At 42.6% G+C, this 22,189-nt stretch overlaps 1 protein-coding gene across 1 annotated transcript; it reads left to right on the top strand.

Moving 5' to 3' along the window:
• The first annotated feature begins 265 nt into the window (after positions 1–265).
• On the top strand, positions 266–21,660 carry LOC119732367 (protein Wnt-4-like). The gene is made up of 7 exons (XM_038205823.1): positions 266–1,877; positions 2,340–2,454; positions 5,772–5,898; positions 15,901–16,071; positions 16,309–16,412; positions 19,085–19,261; positions 19,897–21,660. The coding sequence occupies exons 1-7, from the start codon at positions 1,792–1,794 to the stop codon at positions 20,185–20,187; spliced, it is 1,071 nt and encodes a 356-aa protein (XP_038061751.1). The 5' UTR covers positions 266–1,791; the 3' UTR covers positions 20,188–21,660.
• The last annotated feature ends 529 nt before the right edge of the window (positions 21,661–22,189 follow it).

Raw genomic sequence — 22,189 nt, 5'->3', positions numbered from 1 at the left:
GAATTCAGGTTTACTTCAACGATGCTGCACATGCAGCTAAACCTTTTTGATATTTTTGTTCCGTATTTTTTCTTTTCAAGTCTGAGCCCACCACGTCGATCCTTAAGTCAGATAGTGAAGTCCTGTGATCCACCGTTAACTTCATCAAACATTGATCCCCAGTGATTAATTATCCCATTTTCCTCATAATCCCATGTTGCTAATCCTTCACCTCCTATTCTCCTCCTTGACAACCTCATTTCCTCTGAAGTGAGTCACCGGCGGTGCTCTTTCATCCCCTGTCCCCCTATTGTCCAGAAAACAACGGCAGCCTCATCCGTTCTTGCTCCCTCAAAAACCCGGACCAAAAAGAAAAACAGGACCCTCTCCGAAGTTTCAAGTGTCCGGACAGTCACCCCAATGCGAAGCATTTCCCATTGCCTGTTTTATTGGGTTGTTTTGGGTTGATTGTTCCGGCTCTTAAAAAAAAAGTGGGAAATAAAAATTGAAAAGAGGCAAACTAGCGGTAGAAGTTTTTTTTATAAGACAGCCCCGCTGCCAACTCACAACAGAGGCGGTCCTATCGGTTTTATGAGGCCGGTCGGCTAATTCGATTGCAACGGGGGCAATAAAAACCCTCCAATGAATTGGTGAGACCATAGAGCAAGACAGGCAGGACCGGTGACGTGTTCGTGCGATATTTTTTTTTTGCTCTTGAGTGAGGCTTTGGTGTCGTCTACAGCAAGCGACTACCAGAAGGAAGCTGGGCCTGGTTGGGAGGAGATATACGACAGAGACCAGACAGTTTTACAAGCCCTGGGTTTTTGATCAGCTTTGACGTTGGAGAGCAGCGCTGGAACTTGGAAGTCTCCGGAAAGGCTGCTGATAGAACGGTACTGCTGAACCTGGGAGGCCTTTTACAAATTTTTGGACAGCGTGGATGTTTTGCATTGAGTGCGAGATTCGGTGTCGTGCATGGTCATCACTGCGTCATCTCATCGCACAAGTTTCTCTGATTAGTAAGTTGACACCCTAGCGGGAATTGAAACAAGCAGGAACGTCAGTGAGCGCGGCAGGCGTGACAAAGTGACGTCCCCGGTCAAATACAGCAACTTCACCGCCCAGCAAGTTGAGGAATCACGGTCGTTTCCGACTCGACACGGAAAAGGGTATCACCGCGGATTACCGTCTGCATTTCATCACCGAGTTCTCCACTGCGATAAAAGGAGCGCACAAGGAGTGCACCTACATGTACATCCTCAAGCAACAGACGAGTTCGTGGAATTATTAATTTTGCCCGGGAAAATCAGAACAGGAAGTGCCTAAAACAAGGAGCAGATTTTTTCTTTCTTTGCTCTGACAGCAAAGAGCCCAACGGCCGGCCAAGGGTCACACATCCCATGAAAAAAAAAGTTCTCGTCAATTCTTGCCAAGTTTTTTTTCTGTTGATTCCGATATCTACTCGAGGAGGAACCAGAGTTGCAATAACTTCAACCTCTGATCCCTGTAAGGATGATAAGAAACTGAATCTCGAAAACACTTCAAGAGGGGGGAACAAATACAAGTTATCTTGAATCTAGGAGAGGTTGGTTAGCTGTCGCGTGGCAGTCCTTCTTGGCTCGTGACGCACTTCAACACGTGCACCCAGCCAGTGATAGTTTTACGGGCAACAAACACCAGGATTGCGATCTGTGTTTCTGTTGCTGTTTTGACGGAGCGGCAGTTTTCATTTGATGTGAAGTTACACAACAGGAAGGATAAGGTCCTGAAGCGTTCACCACTGTGGAAAAATAAACTTCAAAGTCGGCAAGGATGGAGCTTGTTTCGCATCCGAATCTTTTTTCATTTTTGGTTTTACTGCAGGCGTGCATCCTGTGCGGGAACGCGTACAGATGGTTGTAAGTATTACCAGCATTCACAGTATTTCTAGTCTTGAAAAGTTTTGCCCTTTTTTTTACACTTGAGTAAAATAAAATTGTCTATCGAGTATCGGCCCGCAGAGGTGGTCGAATTATGCAGCGTCATCTAGTGGTATAACTGGGTATTGTGGCTTCAGGCAACATTTCAAATCCCTTGGTCCTAGCCTGTAACGTCACCTGGTCCAATTACCAACATCCAATACCGAGGCCAGATATCGGTTTCTGAAGTTGGAACTGATTTAGACAATTATTTTGACAGGGTTTATCCTTTTGCCTGCCATGACTCAACAACAGAGGGCAGTCTGCACATCCGCGAACAGTTGAAATCGCAGCAGTAATCACTTTACTTTTTAACAACTATACAATATTCTAAAATTCCTCTTTTTGTGAACAAGTTTATGAACATTGTTTGACGCCTACCTTCTTTATTTTTTGTGTCAGAGCCATCTTCAATATCCAGGCCACTGGGATCACGACAATCAACTCGCAGGAAAGCTGTGAAGATCTGCCTGGCCTCATCAACAGACAAGTACAAATATGCAAGCGGAACCTGGAGGTAAGAAAGTGATACAACAAAGAAAGAATAGTCGTTACGGTGTGACTCAGAGTTGTTATCGACTCATCCGGAGTCCTAAAAGTCATTCACAGACAAGGAAGAGTCGTAAGGGTGTAACTTCAGCTAGAGTTGTAATCAACTCGTCGTAAGTCCTACGTCAATCACAAACAAGTTGTCACATGTCATAATAACTGATCACAAGTCCATTGCAAGTCAATCACAAGTCAAACACAAGTCATCCAATCTCGAGCTATTTAAATGAATGGTTACTACTATTACTAAGGAATTCCTTAGGTACATTGTCCTCCCTCAATTGTTCTTTGGACTGACTTGTGATTGACTTGTGATTGACTTGTGATTTATAGCTTGGCGTCTGATTTATTATAATAATTGGTCCGGGTTGGCTTGTATTTGGTTTGTGGTTGGCTTGTGATTGAGTTATGATTAGCTTGTGATAGGCTTATGACTGGCTTGTGACTGACTTGTGATTAACTCAATAATAATTCGTTGAGTATGTATTTGCCTTAGGTAAACTTCAATTATTCTAGTCGATGGAAAACAATCCATGTCATATGTTATTTCGATGGTTGGTTTCGCCAAAAAAAAAAAAAATGCGGTATCATTACCTAAAATAAATATGCGCATCTCTGGGTTTTTTGTTGTTGAGGGAATTATTACAGATATTTGAAACGTACGTCTTTTAAGTTTCCCCCTGTCGTTTGAGTTTACGATGTTTTGAAAAAAAATCAGGGTCGGTCATAAAAACCAATACAACAATTTATGATCGCAGATCATCGAATGAACATTGTGGAACGCATGGAACGCATGGTCGTGTTGATTGCGCAAGTGCAAGTAACACTGAAGGTCATACGTTAACGCTCATGCGCACATCTTCAATAGAAATTCATTGTCAGAAAGACTCAGAAAGTGTCTGTAGGAGGCCGGAATTTAATCACTTCATGGACAGAATCCGACAAGGCTTAATAAATTAATAATATAGCTGAAATAAAATTGTAAAATTCGTTCTACTTTACTTGAGACTCATCCTTGAAAACATGAATGGCGATCTTAGGTTTAGACAGTCATGTAAGCTTGATGGCAGAGTGGCAGATAATCACAAGTCATCACAAGTCCAATCACAAGTCGTTCAAATCCAATCACAAGTCGTCACAAATCTAATCACAAGTCATCACAATCCAATCACATGTCCAATCACAAGTCGTTAAAATCCAATCACAAGTCTTCACGGGCCCAATCACAAGTCATCACAAGCCACATCACAAGTCGTTCAAATACAATCACATGTTGTCATAGGTCTAATCACAAGTCATCATAATCCAATCACAAGTCGCCACAATTCCAATCACAAGTCGTCAGAAGTTCAATCACATGTCGTCACAAGTCCTCACAAGTCATCACAAGTCCAATCACAAGTCGTTCAAATCCAATCACAAGTCTGCACGAGTTCAATCACAAGTCATCACAAATCCAATCATAAGTCGTCACAAGTCTAATCACAAGTCTAATCACAAGTCCGATCACAAATCATCACAAGTCATCACAAGTCAATCATTATGATGCCATTGTTCACACTCTGTTACATGTGACCTTACGTGAGATCGAACTTGTGACAGACTTGACTTCCAGTCGCTAGTAACATCACTAACATTTTACACACATGCCCTTTAAGATTTGTCTGCATAGGAAGTTGATCAATAACAGTGAACGGGACGACCTGTAGGAAGCAGGGAGGGGCACCGCTGTCCGAAGGGTATTCCCTGCCGTTCCAGTCAAGAACTCTAAAAAAAGAAAGTGAACAACCTTCGGAGAGCCTTTGCCCCCAAAAGGTTGAGATCCGGAAACTATTTCTTGTCGCGATAGAGAAGGGAGTGATTAATCTATTTGTAGTAACGGCGTTTTTCTCCCAATGGTAACACGCAGGGCGTTTTGATTGTGCCGAGCGCGCCTGTACGTGAAGTTGGAAATTCAAGCGGGAGACATGTCAAAACCAGTCTGTCTGTGGCTGAACCTTTCATCGACAAATATACATTCTTTCCTTTGGAGAGAATTCAAGATAAAAAGCAGCTAACTACTTACTTTAGGTCAAACAGGGCTTTCAACAATTACTGTCAAGGTAATACAGGTATTAAAAATAGTAACACCTAAAGCCTAGACCGAAAAATGGAAAGGGGAGTCGGGTTAAAGCAGTGAGGAATGGGGGCGGGGGTTACTTCCCTGGCCTTGCACCTCTATGGCCATGATTTTTCCATGATTTTCCGTGACAGCTTTAAATTCCAGGATTTTTCCATGACTTTGGGAAACCTGCTGTGCACTTTAGAAGGACCCTCATTTCAAGGGCGGATCCAGAACACAATTTTTTTGGGGGGGCCAAAAAATATTTTGGTCCCCCAAAAAAGTGGGTCTAAAAAATTACGGCGTGGGATTCGGGGCCCGCTTAAGGGCCCCGAAAAATGTTTGGATTCTAGATGCTCTGTGGTGCGATCTGAGGCAATTTCTGACCACTTCAACCAATTTTTTTTGAGGAAAAGATGGTGGTGTACTCGTTGCCTGCCTTTATTGCGATGTCACATTAAAAAAAAAAAAATTGGGTTTTTTTTTGGGGGGGGGGGGGGGCATGGCCCCCTTTGCCCCCCCTGGATCCGCCCTTGCCTTATTTTGGTGTCATGACCAGAGTTAATGTAACACTAAAATGTGTGAACACTACAAATTTGTCTGGACGTTGTCATGTCTATATAATAGGCCCTTTGCATTGACAACATCTTGGAGGGATGTGATTTTGTTCTATGTGTATTCCTTATGCATTCATTGCCACAGAAGTAAAATAAAACGTCTCAAATATGGCTGCCGAATGTAGCTTCGCCATAATTGAAATCGAGGCTCTACGTGCTGCTAAGCTATTACGTAATAATCCATTCAATTACCCTATGTTTGCCATTTTAGCCTCGTTTTCATTCAACCGTGCACAGGGCCATATGTCATTTAATAGACCATTATCATGTTGGCCATCTTGTTTTGTTCCTATTCAAATCAACGTAGCCAAAGCGAGGTTGGAAGAAAAAAATAGTCTGGTTCCTTTTGCACAAATACAAAACCCTTATCATTCAGTACTTTGATTGGTTTATTTGGATACATGGAACATGACTGAAATGGTGGCAGCATGATAAAGGTCTATTACCACATGACCGTGCTAACGCCCACAATACCAAGAAAGCCCTATTTTTCTCGAGGATGTCTCCGCTGAAAATTTTAGCCTCTGGTTGATCTGCCTGTTTTCATGATCTTTCTTTTGCTTGCAGGTTATGGATAGTGTTAGTACTGGAGCGTACCGAGCTATCGTAGAGTGCCAGGAGCAGTTCGGTAACCGGCGCTGGAACTGCACCACCGTCGACTCATTTCCTATCTTCGGGCATGTTCTTGACAACGGTAAGTATTTGACAGCCCAGGTGGTTTGTAATTTTTTTCTTTGTCAGTACCTGTCGATATTGACAGCTCCCGTGTTGAGCTTGTCTGATAAGAAAGCACGCACGCGCGAGCATCTGCACTCTGGGTATAAGTCCACACTAGTTCTTGTTCCTGTGCTGAGGTTGCGCTATGTTGAAGTGCGCAGGCGCGCGCATGCACATACGAGCGAGGAAACGAGTGATTTGTTTGAAGTGTTTGCAGATAGGCCTACCGTTCCACGATGGTTCTGGTTCTGAAACAGAGATTGTGCTCCTGTAGACGAACTCTAGGGGATACGACATCAAAACATGGAATGTGTCATTTGCTTTGGCTGTGGTCAGCCAGAGAGGACAGATCGTGTAGTCGAGTTCCCCAACCTTGACTTCGACAGTCAAACTCTGGTATAGGCTCCGTGCACAAGTACCCCACCAACGGCCAGAAAAGGAGAGTTGGGGTGACCTAGACTGGTTCCCGATCCATCCACTGCGCATTTCTAAAGTATCCAAAGTTATTGGAGGCGGGAATTAGTCTCGGACGCCATAGCTGATGCTACGGAGCTCTCAAAATAGGTAAAAACGCGTTCTCTCTGTTGGCACACGGAGCCCATAGCCTTTCATAGATGTATAAGAGCCACTGACAGTAACTCTTCCAGGCTCTTCAAAACCCACCAGGAGGTTTTGGAAGATTTTGCTGGTTCAGAAAGTATAGTCCGGCCGCCATTTTATAAGCCTGCTTGTGTGTACAATACATTAGGCAGCATATAAGAATGTACAAGGAATTAGCGAGGTTTTTGCCAAGGTTCCCAGCCCAAAAACACATGACTGACTGGGGAGGATAACTGTATAAGAAATATAATTGAAGTATAATTATAGGATATGTAAGAAGTTCAATTTGAAGCCACTAGTCAACCTTTTTTATTTACTTCAAATTTCTGTCCAGTTGCCATAGACTATGGTGAATGCCATTTTGATTAGGTAATACTCTTTCCTATGGTACTTTGTGCACAATGCAGCTAACTTGGAACAGTATCAGTCGCTGGGAGGGAACGTGTGACGGAAACTTCAACTTGAAGAATTTGTGGAAGCTGTCAAAAAGTCCCACTTGGACCGTAAAAAACCTGAGCACTTCAGACCACCCATGTTCCACCATTATATGACTTTAGGCAGGCCACTGTATACTCGAGTGTCGAAACAGATGCAGAAATTGAAAAGCGATACCTAGAAATGCGGTTGGAGTCTGTAAGTGAACATTCTAGCTGTGGGCTTTTATTTGGCATTTCCGGGCGGTCGATCTGTAATTACTTTCACGTCTGCCCTTGAACCTGGCCGGACCGAGCGTAGAAATTAAAATATATTTTGAAGGAGCAATCAAGCAACGAATTTAGATAATGAGGCGATGAGCGGCGTTGATTTGAAAATAATTATCTTGTCATTCGTTGAGAGATTTATGGTAGTCTCAAGAGGGAAAAACAATATCACATTATTGATTGATCTGGTTATATGCACAGTTCCACGTAGGTACATTGTCCTTATCAAAGGAAAAGAAGTACACAGGCCTCACTGTGCCCCTCTTCATCATTTTTTAAAGAAGTTTTGAAAATCAAAATGTAGGTTTTTAAAGTTTTCAAAGTGCCAAAGTATAGGCCTAGGCATTGTAGGATTTTAGGGTGCACAACCTGACATTTTTTTTTCAGCGTGAGGTAGCAGAGATACAGTTATTAATGCTTCCCTCAATGTACCTAAGTAAAACGAAATTCATGCCAACGACCCAATTCTAAAAGACTAAAACACTTATACATATGAACATCATAGAGAGGTACACTGAAGTTAGTATAATGACATGATGAAAACCAACATGGGTCCAATTGATTTTTCAAAAAAATTTTTTTTTTTTTTTAATGTACAGCTGAATAAAAAAGTATAGGCTAATACAGCCTAAACATAGAGTTTGGCCTCACAACGATTTCTTCGGATGACAATCAGTGAGAATTGACTGAAACGTCGAATCTACATCTCTAGTTGTTTCACTTTCAGATCCCTACTTATATTTAAGGTTTGTAAATAAACCACAAACCCCGTGCACAACCAAGTGAAGATATTGTTGCATATAGACTAACTTGTGGAAGTTTTAAGAAAAGTGATCATCGGTCCATGGCCGATTGCATACATGTACATGTAGATGGTCTTGAAGAAAATGACTGTCATTCCTTCCTGTCAAAATCAATAGAGATCCCCATCAATCTGTCCGTTGACAACCACTCCATCCCCCGGTAGCTTTCTGCGGTCGGTCCGCCGCCGTAACCTTGCCGCCGAAAGTGGCTTCAATCAGCGGGCGTATCGGACGCGCGGCCCGGTCCGCTGAGAGATATACGCAGATAATACATTCTGCCAAAACCCCGGGGTTTGAGAAATCAGCGGGCGCTGATGAACGCTCTCCCCCGTGTCATACCGGCGAGGGGTCCCCTGACATCACCGCTCCATCAACACTTCTCGTACTTTCTCCTTGACGTTCCTGTGGGTGCTCCGGCTTAATTTTTCCCTTCTCCGCCCTGTTTCCGTTCAGGGCAAACACATATTTGGGAATTAAAGTTAATAACTCGTTATTGTTGAGCCTTCGAAGATATTTTTGGGGGAACACAAGCTCTTTGTGCTCGTTAAGTGTTTCCATAAATTCAGTTATCGAGAGTTAACTTTGCATGCGAAATTAGCTGGACGAACGCAGTATCAAAAGAACTTTAATTATCTAAAACAGGTTTCAATTATAGTTTGTCTCATTTTGACAAAGAAGTCATTCATATATCCCGTTGGAGATAATAGATTTTTTTCAGGAATATAATTTTTTTTCTTCCGCAAGTGGATCCGACTTGAAAAAAGTATGACAGAAGGAGCGATTATTTACCCTTCATTTTGCTGATCTCCCCCAGAACATCATTTTTATTTTCATGATAAAAAAATATGCAGGCCAACTAGGCGCGTAGATTGGATTACCGGTTCACGCCGATACTGAAAGATTTGGAATTTGGAGCAGGATTCATAATTTCACTGAGTTTTTAATTAAGTGTTCTTTTTCTTTTCCTACAAAATGGGCTTTTGCTCTTAAAGGCACATTATGTTGCATATAATCGGTGGCACGAACAGTGCACAATAACGTCAATCTACTGTCGCGCGTTCATACAAAATACATTTTTTTTTTATAACGGCCGGCTTCAACATGTTGATGGTGTTACTTTTTTTCCTTTTTAGGCTATCGATAATGATTTGGTTGAAACTGCCAAAACAAAGTGCTATGCCGAGCAAATGTTATATATAAATGTAGCCGTGCGTGCCTCCGTGCTTGTTACATTCGTTTTTCCCCCCATTAAAGTCAAAATTGAGATATCGGTGTTTTAACCGAAGTTGACATTTTGCTAACATTTCTTTTCCTCTTGGGTAAAAGGATAATTTCCTCGCCAATAAACTTCCCAACGCCGTTTCACTCTCCATCAGTCATGCCTGTCTCCGGCAACATCACAATCCCAGAGAGCTACCCATTATTACGCGCTAGGTGAGATGTTTTGCAAAAGTTCTTGCGCGGCAGGCGACCGATTACTTCGCCTTTTGTGCCGCAATTTAACGCCGGGTTCGGGCGGCGCGCTTGTCGTTTCTCACCGTAGCACACGGCCAAGTGGCTCGCTGGATGGGGTTACTCCGGAAAAAAGTATATTCTCTCGCAGTTGGAAGCTAACACGCGAGGGTCCGCGTCCATTTTCTTCCTTTCATCTCGAGAATATCTCTCCGTGGGTGATCTGATCGAACTCGATACAGTTGCTGAAATCAACTTCGCTGGCATGTAACTTAGCAGGAGGTCTTTTTCTTGTGATACGGCAGCGCAGCGGCGACCGGTGCATGTTTGTGCCGTGTGTGCTGTCAATTTTAGCTGTTTGCGCCGCTATGATGAAACTTGGAAACACTCAGACCAGACGCCCGTTTTTTTAACAGAAACATCATTTGTTTGTTTCAATATTAGGTTTTTGCCCTTCACCGACGTATAAATACTGTATACTCAGTGTGTTACCCCCCCCCCCCCCCGAGTGAAAGTTGGAAAAAAATCACTTGGGTGGGACTCGAACCCAAGACCTCTTGCTTTCTAGTGCAGACGTCTTACAACTCGACCACCGAGCTTGCGGGATCGGTTGGCTGGTTCGAATCGGATTTACATGTAGCAGCGGGCACCGCAATTAAACTGTGATGTAAATCAATATTGGGTGTTTGCCCTTCACCGACGTATAAACACATTTCGTTGTAACGACCACGAATTATGACGTTCTGTGCAAACTATAACGTTGTCATGTTGGCAAAACATCTAGAATAAGTCGTAAGTTTTCTAACATCTTTAAAAATGCACAGTGCTTTTGAATACCGAGCCCCCGAAACACACGCAATTCTGTTCCGATCTCCGTTGGAAATGCAGACCGTTGGAAATGCACTTAAGTTTCACAATATGAAACTAAACGAATGTGATGCTTAACCTTAAAAGGGCCGGGGGCGAAATCCAACCCCCCCCCCCTCCTCAACTTTTTCCACGATACCATTGCAATTTTTTTTCCCGACCCGAGCTTTCCTGACTTTTTAGCCTTGAGTCTTGCGCATCTTTTGATACCAAAAACACAAAATTCCGACCTTGGGTTACCGCGCAGCGAAATTGTTTTCGGCGCTGCGCGCCGTGAAAACTTAATTTCCCCATAATTATTGTAGTGTACACAAGGCAGAATTACCATTGGTGCATATGAATGATTAATTAGCCGATAATTCCAAAACCCTTTAATCTATAGTCATGAAATTTCTTGGGTATGTTCAAATTAAGTTGTTCTATGCATGCACCGAGTTTCATCATTTTTCGTCACTTAATGGCCGAGATCTGAAGGCCCCCCCCGTGCTGTGAGATGGTCAAAATAAATCGGCCCCTTTTAGGGTTAAACTACATGCACAACCCACAACAAGAGTGGGCATTTAGGGTCAGTCTTGTCGAACTCTTAATCAGGTTAACTTACTTCCATTCTAATCAGAACTTAATTGACCGGACAATCTGCACTGAATGGAAATCTAGTGAAAAGTACAAACGATCGGCCTATTTTCAGTTCTAAATTACTATAGAGACACTAGTCAGTGTATTTTGATATGTTGTAAGATATATGTACCTAATTTTAATGAACAATAACCGATGTTGGCTCACAGAACAATCACCCGCAAAACCGCGACTTTGGAGACAATATTAAACTCTCTCAGACTATTTTGAAGAAAAATAAGTGAAAGTTTCGTCATCCCGTTAAGATTCAAGGAAATGAAAATGACAAGGGAGTTTGTGTTTCTCGTCAACGGTACGAGACAGCGTGTCACGTACGGCTGTATCCACCGTTCCCCAGCGCACTTCGGCCCTTGCGGCTGTTTGCGAAATCGCCGCATCGACCGGGCGAGTTCAACCCGAAAAATAACCAGTCACGGCCAATCAGACTCCCCGTCGGTTGAGCGATTCAGCTCGCCATCGGCTGCCAGTCAGCTAAATTCATCCATAATGACCTGTAATTGCTCAGTACTTCTTGCCACAGTTTCACGTTGGGTCCCTCTGTGATTTCCCGCCGAAAAAAACAGAGTCAAGTTTTTTTCAAAGAAGAGGAAGAAATAAGAAAGAAAACTCGGTTGGATGCCTTGACCCCGGGTCACGATGACAAGCAAGCTGTCGTTAAGGACCCCAAGGCGCATGCGCTGTCGCCCGAGGGGAAGAATACCGTCTCCTGGTTGGCTGTCGCCCAACGCTGACGCGGGTCAGAGGTTAAGCAGGGCCAATCAGCGTCCCGCCCTGTCATTTGGCTCTTGCGTGTGGGCTGAGAAATTGACGAAAATTACAAAGCCACATTTTGGTCGCATCGGGGAAAAATATAAACCATTTCGCGTTGGACAAACTTGTAAACAACGCTTCCCCGTTGAGCTTCAATTCAAGTTAATACTCGAACATCTAAACTTATTTCAATTTTCACGCGATCGACATAACATTTTGTCCTAACACAAGAAGAATTCAGTTGATATAAAAGGCCTGATGTATACACGTAGGCACAGGAAGATGTTGCGCAAAAGCTATACGGAGTATTGGGCGATTTTAAAAACTTCAATCCAAAAAAAGTCGTTTGATTAATTTGATTTTTGAAATACAATTATCAAGTCGTCGGTTCATTGCTAAATGTCCTTACTGCAGTCCAATGATTTATGGCGGATATTCCAAGGTCAGATTATGTGCTTAAAAAAATAAGTTATTTCAGACAAAAACAATTTCTACACTAACTTTTTTTTAAAGTTCCCCAACAATATGCTTAGATTTTGCAATATTTTTTTGCTCTTTAGTTTGTTATTTAATACCCTTTTTCCCTTTTTCTTTTTAAATAAGGACCGTTTGCCTGAGTTTTCCCAATAAGGACAATTTAGTATAGTCTGAGTATCACCGCAACGGTTGTTCATCGGAGCCCTGTCCGTAACCAACGTCTGATATAATTATCTGAGCAATGCAAAGTTTATGCCACCCGGCGTGCCAGCCAATCGGAGTCGACCTTAGAAATTATGACGTCATTTCGATCTGAAATGTGGACTAAGCTGCCGATTGGTTAATTTGGCTGATACGTTTATGAAACCTCCCGATACAAGGCGCCCGCTGAATGGTCAGAATCTCGAGGTCAAGGCGCAGTCTTGTTTTGCATAAGTAATCGCCGAATCTGCTCGCATGTCATTCCATAATCCATAGACTACTTTTAGTACTGAGACGACTGAGCATCAGATTCAAACCTCTAGCGTAGGATGTAACATAGCATTGGAAAGAAATCTTACAGGTAAAAGTGTGAGGTCATTACGTAGAATTTTTTTTTTTAATTGGACTGTATCCAGAAGGGTGCACACCGGTAAATAGGCTTAAACCCATCCGCCGAGCTCATGAATAAAAGTTATACCCTCAAAATATTCTATATTAAAGAGTTCGGAGAGCCATAAAATTGGGGAATTGAAGAGATATATGGTAATGAACCTCTGGCCCGGACTCGGGGCTTCCAATTCTGAGCACTTTGGATGCAGTTGTTCTCGAAAATGGCACTATTTGTGCCATGTTGTGGAGGGATCGTTTTTCAAGATGGCTACTTTTTCGCTTTGGGGAAAATAGGGGTCATCATCTTCTTTGAGTGCGAATTCCTCGAAAAGTCAATGGCCAACCCACCAGAAATGAAAAGAAAATGAAAGATGACATGTTGATCATCATTTTACTGTGCAGCTAATATACCTGTGAGAGTTCTGAGTATTTTTAAAAGAATTTTGAAGTATGGGCATTTAGCACTAGTGTCTATGGGAATCTTATTGCACTGTCGCACCCAGGACAATTTGAAGTGATTTACAAGAGGGCGCATTTTTGGACGTGCACACTGAGTGTGGTCTCCAGAGTTCACCGTGTTAAACAATACAACGCTTGACATGTTTATGGGGCCATTACAGAGACCGTCTCTCCTCGCCAACTTGTCTCTGCCTGTTTATTTGTTGATGCTAGAGGGCGTCGCAACAAAACAAACCGCGGTGGACTCGCGACCGCGCCACTTCACGCTCCGAACGATTGATGCGCCGTCGCCATGGCCACGGCGGCCATCTTGGAAGCTTAAGTGACGACCCGGGCAATTTGGGAGACCCGTGTTACATTATAGGTCGAGTTTGTTTACCTGTTTTGGAGTAGGTTTAAATCACGAAGGAAATCAATCTTGTGTAAAATGCAACATGATGATTTTTAGAACCGTTCGAGATTTTCTCAAAGACAATAATGCAGTTGAATTAGCTTCTGGGTTACCAGCCACATCCAACGTGCGTGTCCCTGTTAGTGTTAACTGCGATTCTTTTCAGATTTCTTTCTGTTTTGTTATTAGTTAACGTCATCGGGAAAATGCAACAGTTAAGGTATAATGACTGTAAAACAATAGGTGAGAACATGCTGGGCACTCTGTTATTCTACTCGACAATACATGTAGGTATGAAACCACAGCAATGCTTAGTTGGTAAATTCGTGCAAGATTTACCAAAATGTGGTAAGATTTTTTCCCCTCAACATGCCCAAAGTTTTAGGCGGTAGATATTTTGACAATCACTTGCAAGATACTGGCAAACAGTTGTCCAAGTTAAAGGGAAGATACAACATTTGCAAACATCACAAAACTAAATGATCAAATTATCACGAAATACCTTACTGAATTGTTAGGGACTGACAGTCTAAATCATCCTTTAAAATCAGGGCTCCTGGTGTGTGCTGACATTTTCAAGAAAAAATGTACTTTTCCAGGAAAAAACTGGCTTAAAAAAAAACTGTTCCTAATTGTTCATATTTAGTTATTCTGACTTTTCTTTGCAATTGATTACACACCTGTGAAGGGGTACAAGCCAGCTAGACTGATTCTCCGAGCTTACAATTCCCCAAAGTGCATTAATTGCTCCGTTACATCTTAAGTGGGGTATGGGAGCCAGACTACAAGAACATGATAGGTTTTCTTGGTTTTCCAGCATCTACAAGCCCAAAACGTGAAACAAGTCAGTTTAACAATATTTTCTATAACATACTTATCCTCCAAATCCATTTATTTCTGAAAATTGCAGCAATAGCAAATGTTGTACATTTCCTTTAAGCGATATTTTCTCTCTGGGAAAAAAGCTTCTGCAAATCTTAACGCAAGCCGTCAGCGATTTTTAACTACCTCCTATAGATTTGATGAAACGAGTCGATGCCTGCAATGTTGGGCTTTCATTTAAATAACAGAGATATAGCCCATTGGGAAATTATGCAAATGAGCTGTAACACAATATGCAAATGAGGCAGGACCTCGGATAATTTGAAAAACTTCTATGATTGACATCCCCCAATTCACATGGGAAATAACACAGTATCAGACTTGAACTGAGTCTGGCAAACAAAACGATTGAGATAGGTCATTGAATCGGATGTACAGTATATACAGAGGGATATTGAGGTGCTCCAGAATTCTTCTAAACTGCGTCGGATCCTAGACGCGTGCATGTTTAATATCACCGAGCATAGGCTGGCGGTATTTACGTTGGGTGAGCATTAAGACGTGTCTGGTGGCAGTCTGGGGTCGTATTTCATTGCTCCAATTAGGCAAACGGTAACGTGCAATAACCAGAGAAGTGAGCTGAATGGGCCGTAGGAAAACCAAATCACGCGAGATCTCGGGGAGATCTTGGGTCAGTGTGAAAAGAGGTATCAGAAGAGACTGTATTAAAAGAGGTATTCTGTTCAGAAACAGAAGGGCCATGTAAACTGGGTTATTACAAAGAGAAATACAGGACGGTCTATATCATTTGAAAGACAACTGATAGGAATAAAATGTACTCATTATCCTACACTGAACTACCAATATTACAGTCGTGTTTCAAAGGCCGGGGAATAAAAGGCTGTGTTCATGCTATGGCCGGTGTAGCGTGAACTTTGGATGTAACACGGACTCGTTGGTAAAGTCGAACTGAGCACTGTATAATACAACATCCTGCTTATAACAAAGAAAATGTTAGGTCACAAGCCATTGTTTTATTGTTTTCCATTACTGATAATACAAGGTACCTGTTATAACAAAGAAATTTGTAAAGCCCCAAGAACCTAAGGCCTAAAGGTGTTCGACTGTACTGCACAATGCACATGCCATAGGTGTGGAAAATAGGTGAGTGCCCAGTCACTTGAGAGGGTTTAACTAATGATAGTGTAAGTGATTGCAGATTTCATAGGAGTCCAGATTTCGAAAGAGTCCGATTTCATAGGAGTCACAAACGCGTAGCGTCTGCGCGTACACGAAACGGCCCCTGGGGACGCACCAAGCAATGGTGTCCTGCCGCACCCCAGTAATGGTGTCCTCCAATGTCATCAATCGTTTGCATTTGACCACTGAGGGCGTTGTTACGCAATTTGATCTTCCCTTTTCTCTTTCAGGAACGAGAGAGGCTGCATTCGTCCATTCCATCTCGGCCGCCGGGGTGGGCTACGAGGTCACGAGGTCATGCAGCAGTGGTTACCTACAAAAATGCGGCTGCGACCGGACGGTGACGGGTACCAGCGACGAAGGCTTCACGTGGTCGGGCTGCTCCGACAATGTCGATTATGGTAAGGTGACAAAGTTTGTTTTGCCGCCAAAACGAGTTAATTACTAGAGCGCCCTCTTTTGACTAAATGATCATCGTCGACTTTTTCTTTGAATCGGCCTCACTAGAAAAAGGCTGCTTGATTGGCAAACTAACTTCATATCAATTATAGATAAATCATTACGTGACTTAAAATTATAAGCTTGTATATTGTATAATTGTTTGTTATGATCTTGTGACCGACGACTGTTTCCCACAGGGATGATGTTTTCAAAGACTTTCGTGGATGCCAGGGAGCGCAAAGGTCGCATGTCAACCGAAAGACAGCTGATGAATTTACACAACAATGAAGCTGGTCGATTGGTGAGTACTTTGATGGAAAAAAAATGAAACAGCCATCTGGGGCTTTAAACGAAAAATATATTTAGTTATATTACCGAAGCTATTAGCTTTTCAATGAAGCAAGAAACCAAGATCAGTATTAACAAATCAACTTTCTTAAAAAAAAAAATTGCCCTCTTCTGCATCAAATGGTTTTAGCGAATGGGAACGTTTTTCACCAATCACTCACAATTAAAACAACGTCTTTCGGAGAGTAAAATAAATAAAATGCCATGTACTTGATCGTTCAAAACAGTTCATTTTATTGCCGTTTTATTTATGGTAATTCTTAGGAAACTTCCATGGATTGTTGAGAAATACATGTATTTATTTTTAGTTTATCAAATATACTTTCAAATGTAAATCTCAAGAAAAATTTGGTGAATAAATGGTGAATAGTCCTTTTAAAAAAATCCTGCATCCAGACCCAGATTCGGATCACTTCCACAATCTAATCGATTTGTACTTGTACCAAGGACCACTCCTAAAAAAATTCATGAAACTCCGTGCACAACTTTTTGAGTTATCCTGTTGACAGACAAACCAACCAACCAACAAACAAACAAACCAGACCCAAGCCGATGAAAACATAACCTCAAGTTGGCGGAGGTAAAAACGAACACTACAGTATGCCATTTTTACTTCAAGACGATGATAAAACTGTTTAGAGAGGAGGCCTTGCTCCCAAGAGAAACTAGGACCACAATAATGCTACAATCTCTTGCCCCACACAAACTTTTTCTTGGAAGAATTTGATGACATTTTGACGACTTGCCGATGCAGCATGACACAACAGTTTACCGAACAACAAAAAGAACCGCAGATGGTAGATTGATTCTCGTACCCCGTTACTCTTACAATAATGGTTCAGTTTTACAGTTTTTATGATCCAACAACAAAATAAACTACGGAGGTTTGTTATGGAAGAACCTGGCGCTATTTGGTGATGCGGGTTTCGCGCGCGTGGAGTCGTCACAAGACACGTTTTGGAATTTGCTGAAAGACTCGGACCAAAATTTACAACCTCCTTTCGGTAGGCTCCTTAGTGGATTGGTTCCCAAGGCAAGCGTGCACCACTTGGAAGCGATACTGACATTCCTTGCACCTTTCTCACATTCTATACATGATCAAATGACAAAGAAAAGATGAAATTATGTCGAAAGTGTGAGCAAGGCCGCCGAAATCGTAAATTACATGTCCTCCGTCACGCCATGTATAACATTTCATTCGGCTGGGACGCGACAGTTTTATAGCGCCGAAATTTGGCCCCGATTTTTTTCACTGGAGGTCGTCTCCTGGTTCCGTCGAGATGATCAAACGGCGTTTTGCGGAAACATTTCGTCTGACGCCTACATTAATGTTGTTTAGAGATCAGGGCTTTAAAACTGACAGCAACGGTTGTATCGAATTACACCTGATTTACACATGAAGGGAAGCCAACCTTTTGCTGAGCACCGTTGGGAAAATACTTTGACATTCCAACGACAATTATTGTGAGGGTGAAGTTGTAACTGATAGAGTTATGGTCATACACAAGGGCGCACTCTGGAGTGAGTTTCAACATTTTCGAACATGCCCTGAACATGTTCTGTTTGCTAACTTGGACCCAACCGCGGTGAACTGAACACTAGACGATGGATACTGGAAATTAAAAGGCGACTTTTGGGGGTTTCTTTCTTCAAAATATGATCACTCTTCAAGAAAATCAAAGGCCTGTCATCATTTTGAAAAAGAATCCCTCCATTCCAATCAAAGAGCGACTTCATGGTCAAATTTTATCAAAAATTTCTAAAAAATGCCAGTTTGAAGTCCGCTTCAAGGCTAGCTTGCCCCCTTTAATGCTACAGACCTTCCCGGGCAGAAGAGAGAATTTGACAGTGTAGAAATCATGATTTGGTTGGCGTAGGCAATTTTGGGTTTTTGTGGCCTGCAACCCCGAGTATAGTGCATAGCGCCACCAATAGTTCTTGCAAGGAACCCTGGAATGAACTTGAAGCACATGTACTAAAATCTCAGTACCAACAACCTCGGCCCAATGGTGTCGAATAGTACACTCTCACTAAACTGCTTCAATCCTGGTATTAGGTTATTTGCATGTACAAAAATATTGCACATGCAAATTAGGTACGGTATACTCTGGTGTCTGGCCGTGCTTTAAATCAGCGTTTGATTTTTTTTGTCTCAAGTTGAAATCGGATCCCGGAGAAAGAGGTTGCAATACATAATAATATCACTGCAATGCTTATTAGCGCTTTATACCAAAGGTCTCAAAGTGCTTCACAATATTACCCCTGTTCATCAGGCCGTGAGACCTGGTTTTGCAGCAACTCGAGATCAGCGAATTCCGGTCTCTGCTTTCACATGTACCCATTTATACTCCTGGGTGGAGAGAGGCAATTGTAGTAAAGTGTCTTGCCCAAGAACACAAGCACCATGTTCCCCGTCAGGGCTTGAACAAACGTACCGCGGCACGTGAGTCAAACGCGGTAAACCATTGGACCACAGCGCTCCACCATGCCAACACTTAACTTCTTTCTCCCCCACCAGCCTCTCTTTCTTGACCCCATTAGTGGTTCTTTCTGAACCCCATTGTAGTTCTTTCTGGACCACAGCTCCACGATACCACTTCTTAATTGTTCCTTCTCTCCCACCAGGCCATCGAGAAGAACATGAGGGTGGAGTGCAAGTGCCACGGTGTGTCCGGGTCGTGCGAGATGAAGACGTGTTGGCGAGCCATGCCGCCCTTCAAAGAGATCGGGACCGTACTCAAGGAGAAGTTTGACGGGGCCACGGAGGTGGTGCAACGGCGGATCGGATCCAGAAGACAGCTGGTAAGTTTTATTCTTCCTCTCACTTTTCGTAAATTGGAACTTTCTTTGCCATGCATCTCTGTGAGCTGGGGTTGATTCCCATCGAGTCCGGAATCTGCACTGCCCCAGCCTGATTCCGTGGGTCTCCTTTGGAAAATCGATCCAAGATTTACCCACCGCCTCAAAAAGTAAACATTTCTTTATCGTCTTCTTCGCAAGGATTTTTTAGGTTTTGAGTTACACTGCCTGTCTATTTTTTTTTTTTAAGTTTCCATGGTTTTATATCAGGAAAGACCTAAAGAGAGTATGTCACAAGGGATAGGGGGAACGTAATATGCATTTTTTACGTAATGATCCAAATCGCCTCAAAGACGATGCAAGATGGCCCCATTCAGAGCTTTATGACTTGCGATTCGAGTTGCTGTGATTTGACCAACGAATTGGCCTGTGATTTGACTAACGAATTGGCCTGCGATTTGTCCAGCAACTTGTCAAACGACTTTGACATGCAATTTGACCTACAATTTGACCTGCGATTTTGACTTGCGACTTGACTTGTAACTGGATCGACTCATTGCTACTACATGTACATGTGTATATAAACTTTACTGTACTCACAATTAACGACCGCCATCTTGGGTCCCCCATTCCACCAGGTACCAGTTAATGAGAACTTCAAGCCGCACACGGAGTCCGACCTCGTCTACCTGGTCCCCTCGCCCGACTTCTGCGAGGAAGACCTGAAGATGGGGTCGCTGGGAACCCACGGCCGGCGCTGCAACAAGACCTCCAAGGGCATCGACGGCTGCGAGCTCCTCTGCTGTGGGCGGGGCTTCAACACCCGGGAGGAGGTGATCGTGGAGAGGTGCAGCTGCAAGTTCCACTGGTGTTGTTACGTCAAGTGCAACACGTGCCGGCGGACGGTGGACGTGCACACCTGCAAGTGATAAAGAATGGACGATAGAGGGCGATATGTAAAGTAATCAGCCTGTGGGCGTTCCCCAAACCTCAGCTTCGTTACAGCTTTGGCTTCGGCTTCATTTTTTTGTACGCACGTAACTTTGGCAACTATGGTGGAGTATCGATCTATATTGTAGACGCCTCAAAAGGACAAAGTAAGAGTGTTTCCATTTTACGTTGCAAATGTACCAAGTGGTTTCCTATGATTCTGGAGCCAGTCCGAAGCTGGAGCCACAACAAGGCCAAGGTTTGGAAAACGTCAACTTAAAGATGGCTTCCATAAAAAAACCTGATTAGCCATAATTCAGACTTTTGCAACCACGCAGCCATCCTTTATCCAGCCAAGAGCTGATTTATTCCCTTCTTCGATGGAGGGCGCAAGCTTAAATGCACAGCAGAGGCTCCTGAAATCCTATTTGATAACTCATACTATGCAGTGTACATAATATTTACCCTTTTCTGTAACTGACAGATCACTTGATTAAAAAGCACCATGGAAGAGGAAGTTAGATTTTCGTGTTTGTACAAAATGTAAATATTACATACTGTTGATATTTTATACAATGTAACCACCAAACGTAAAGCTATTTCGACTCACTTTTCATGCATGCTCGTTCGAGCGATGTTTTTTGTATGTATTTTAACGAATCTAACCATTGCAAACTAATCGTGTAGGGGCTTCCGTTTTACACAGACTAGTTTTGTAACATTGTTAAACTGAAGTCATGGGCGTCTCGAGGGGGACGCTCCCCCCTGGAAAAGCCAAAAACAAAAACAAAAGAAAAGGAGAAACAAAAGAAGAAGGAAAAAAGGACGAGTTGCGAAGTCATATTGCTGTTAATTTAGTGCATATTCAACAACATGGACGTCCCAAGGGGTGTCAATAGGGTTGGGGTGGGCAAATGTCCCCCCGGCCACCCTCGTAAAAAATGATTAATTGAGAATATGCTAGAGAAAGTACAAGGAATTTGGGAAATCATGTACTTTGTCCCCCTCTAGAAAAACTCATGTCGACGCCCAAGACTGAAGTTAATTTTGATAACGATTCGACTGAAAACACCTAATAAGACAATGTAGCCAAAATGGCAAAATAAATTACTATGCAACGTTCTGAGCTGTTGATGAGGGCGCCCTAACTGCCCATCACAAACGTCTTCTAACTCTTTAATAAGTGAATCGTTCACGATTTACACAACACGTGTACAAAACACGTGTACAACGGCTGTACAAAATGTAACATAAAGACAAAATGTAACATAAAACTGTGGTTTTGTTTTGTACTTTGTGAGCTTGAATTGGGGTAACTTTCTAACAGTATACGCAATAAACGAATCCCAGTATTTTACCTAAGCTTTTAATAAACATGAGAGTGGTGATGTTTCATTGAATGTTATAGTAGTAAACCAAAAACTGAAACAAAAAGGAAAAGACGTGTCCTTTCTGGCAAAGAGAGTATTTTCCTCTAGGATTTGCTAACAAATTTTCCAGACCGAGAAAAAGGTTAACCGCAGTTCTGGCAGGCTCCTATGGAAATCATTTTGCTTAAAGCTATACGCTCAAGGACGGATCGGGGGGGGGGATCCATGCCAACCCCCAGCCCCCCAAAATCCCCCCCCCCCCACAAAAAAACCCAATTTTTTGTTATATAACGTGGCAAAAAGGCAGGCACTGCGTGAACCACCGTCTTTTCCTAAAAATAAATTGTCAAACTGGTCAGAAATTGCCTCAGATCGCACCACAGAGCATCTACAACCAACATTTTTTTCCCCACGCCGTAATTTTTTGGGCGCACTTTTTGGGGACCAATTTTTTTTTTGGCCCCCAAAAATTGTTTTCCGGATCCGCCCTTGTCAGCAAAAATCGGCTGAGTACCAGTCACTAGTGATAAACACTTGTGCTTTTTGTGGCTGGTAATCTGTTTTTGCGAAGAAAGTTTTTTTTTAAGCTTGGCATTGTTTTAAGGAATTGTGGCTTGTTATCTTTTTCTCT

The sequence above is a fragment of the Patiria miniata genome, unplaced genomic scaffold, assembly GCF_015706575.1.
Source record: "Patiria miniata isolate m_02_andy unplaced genomic scaffold, ASM1570657v1 HiC_scaffold_24, whole genome shotgun sequence".
In the NCBI taxonomy this organism is placed as follows: Eukaryota; Metazoa; Echinodermata; class Asteroidea; order Valvatida; family Asterinidae; genus Patiria; species Patiria miniata.
The sequence above is the reverse complement of the archived record's forward strand: the minus strand, read 5'-3'. Positions and strand labels throughout refer to the sequence as shown.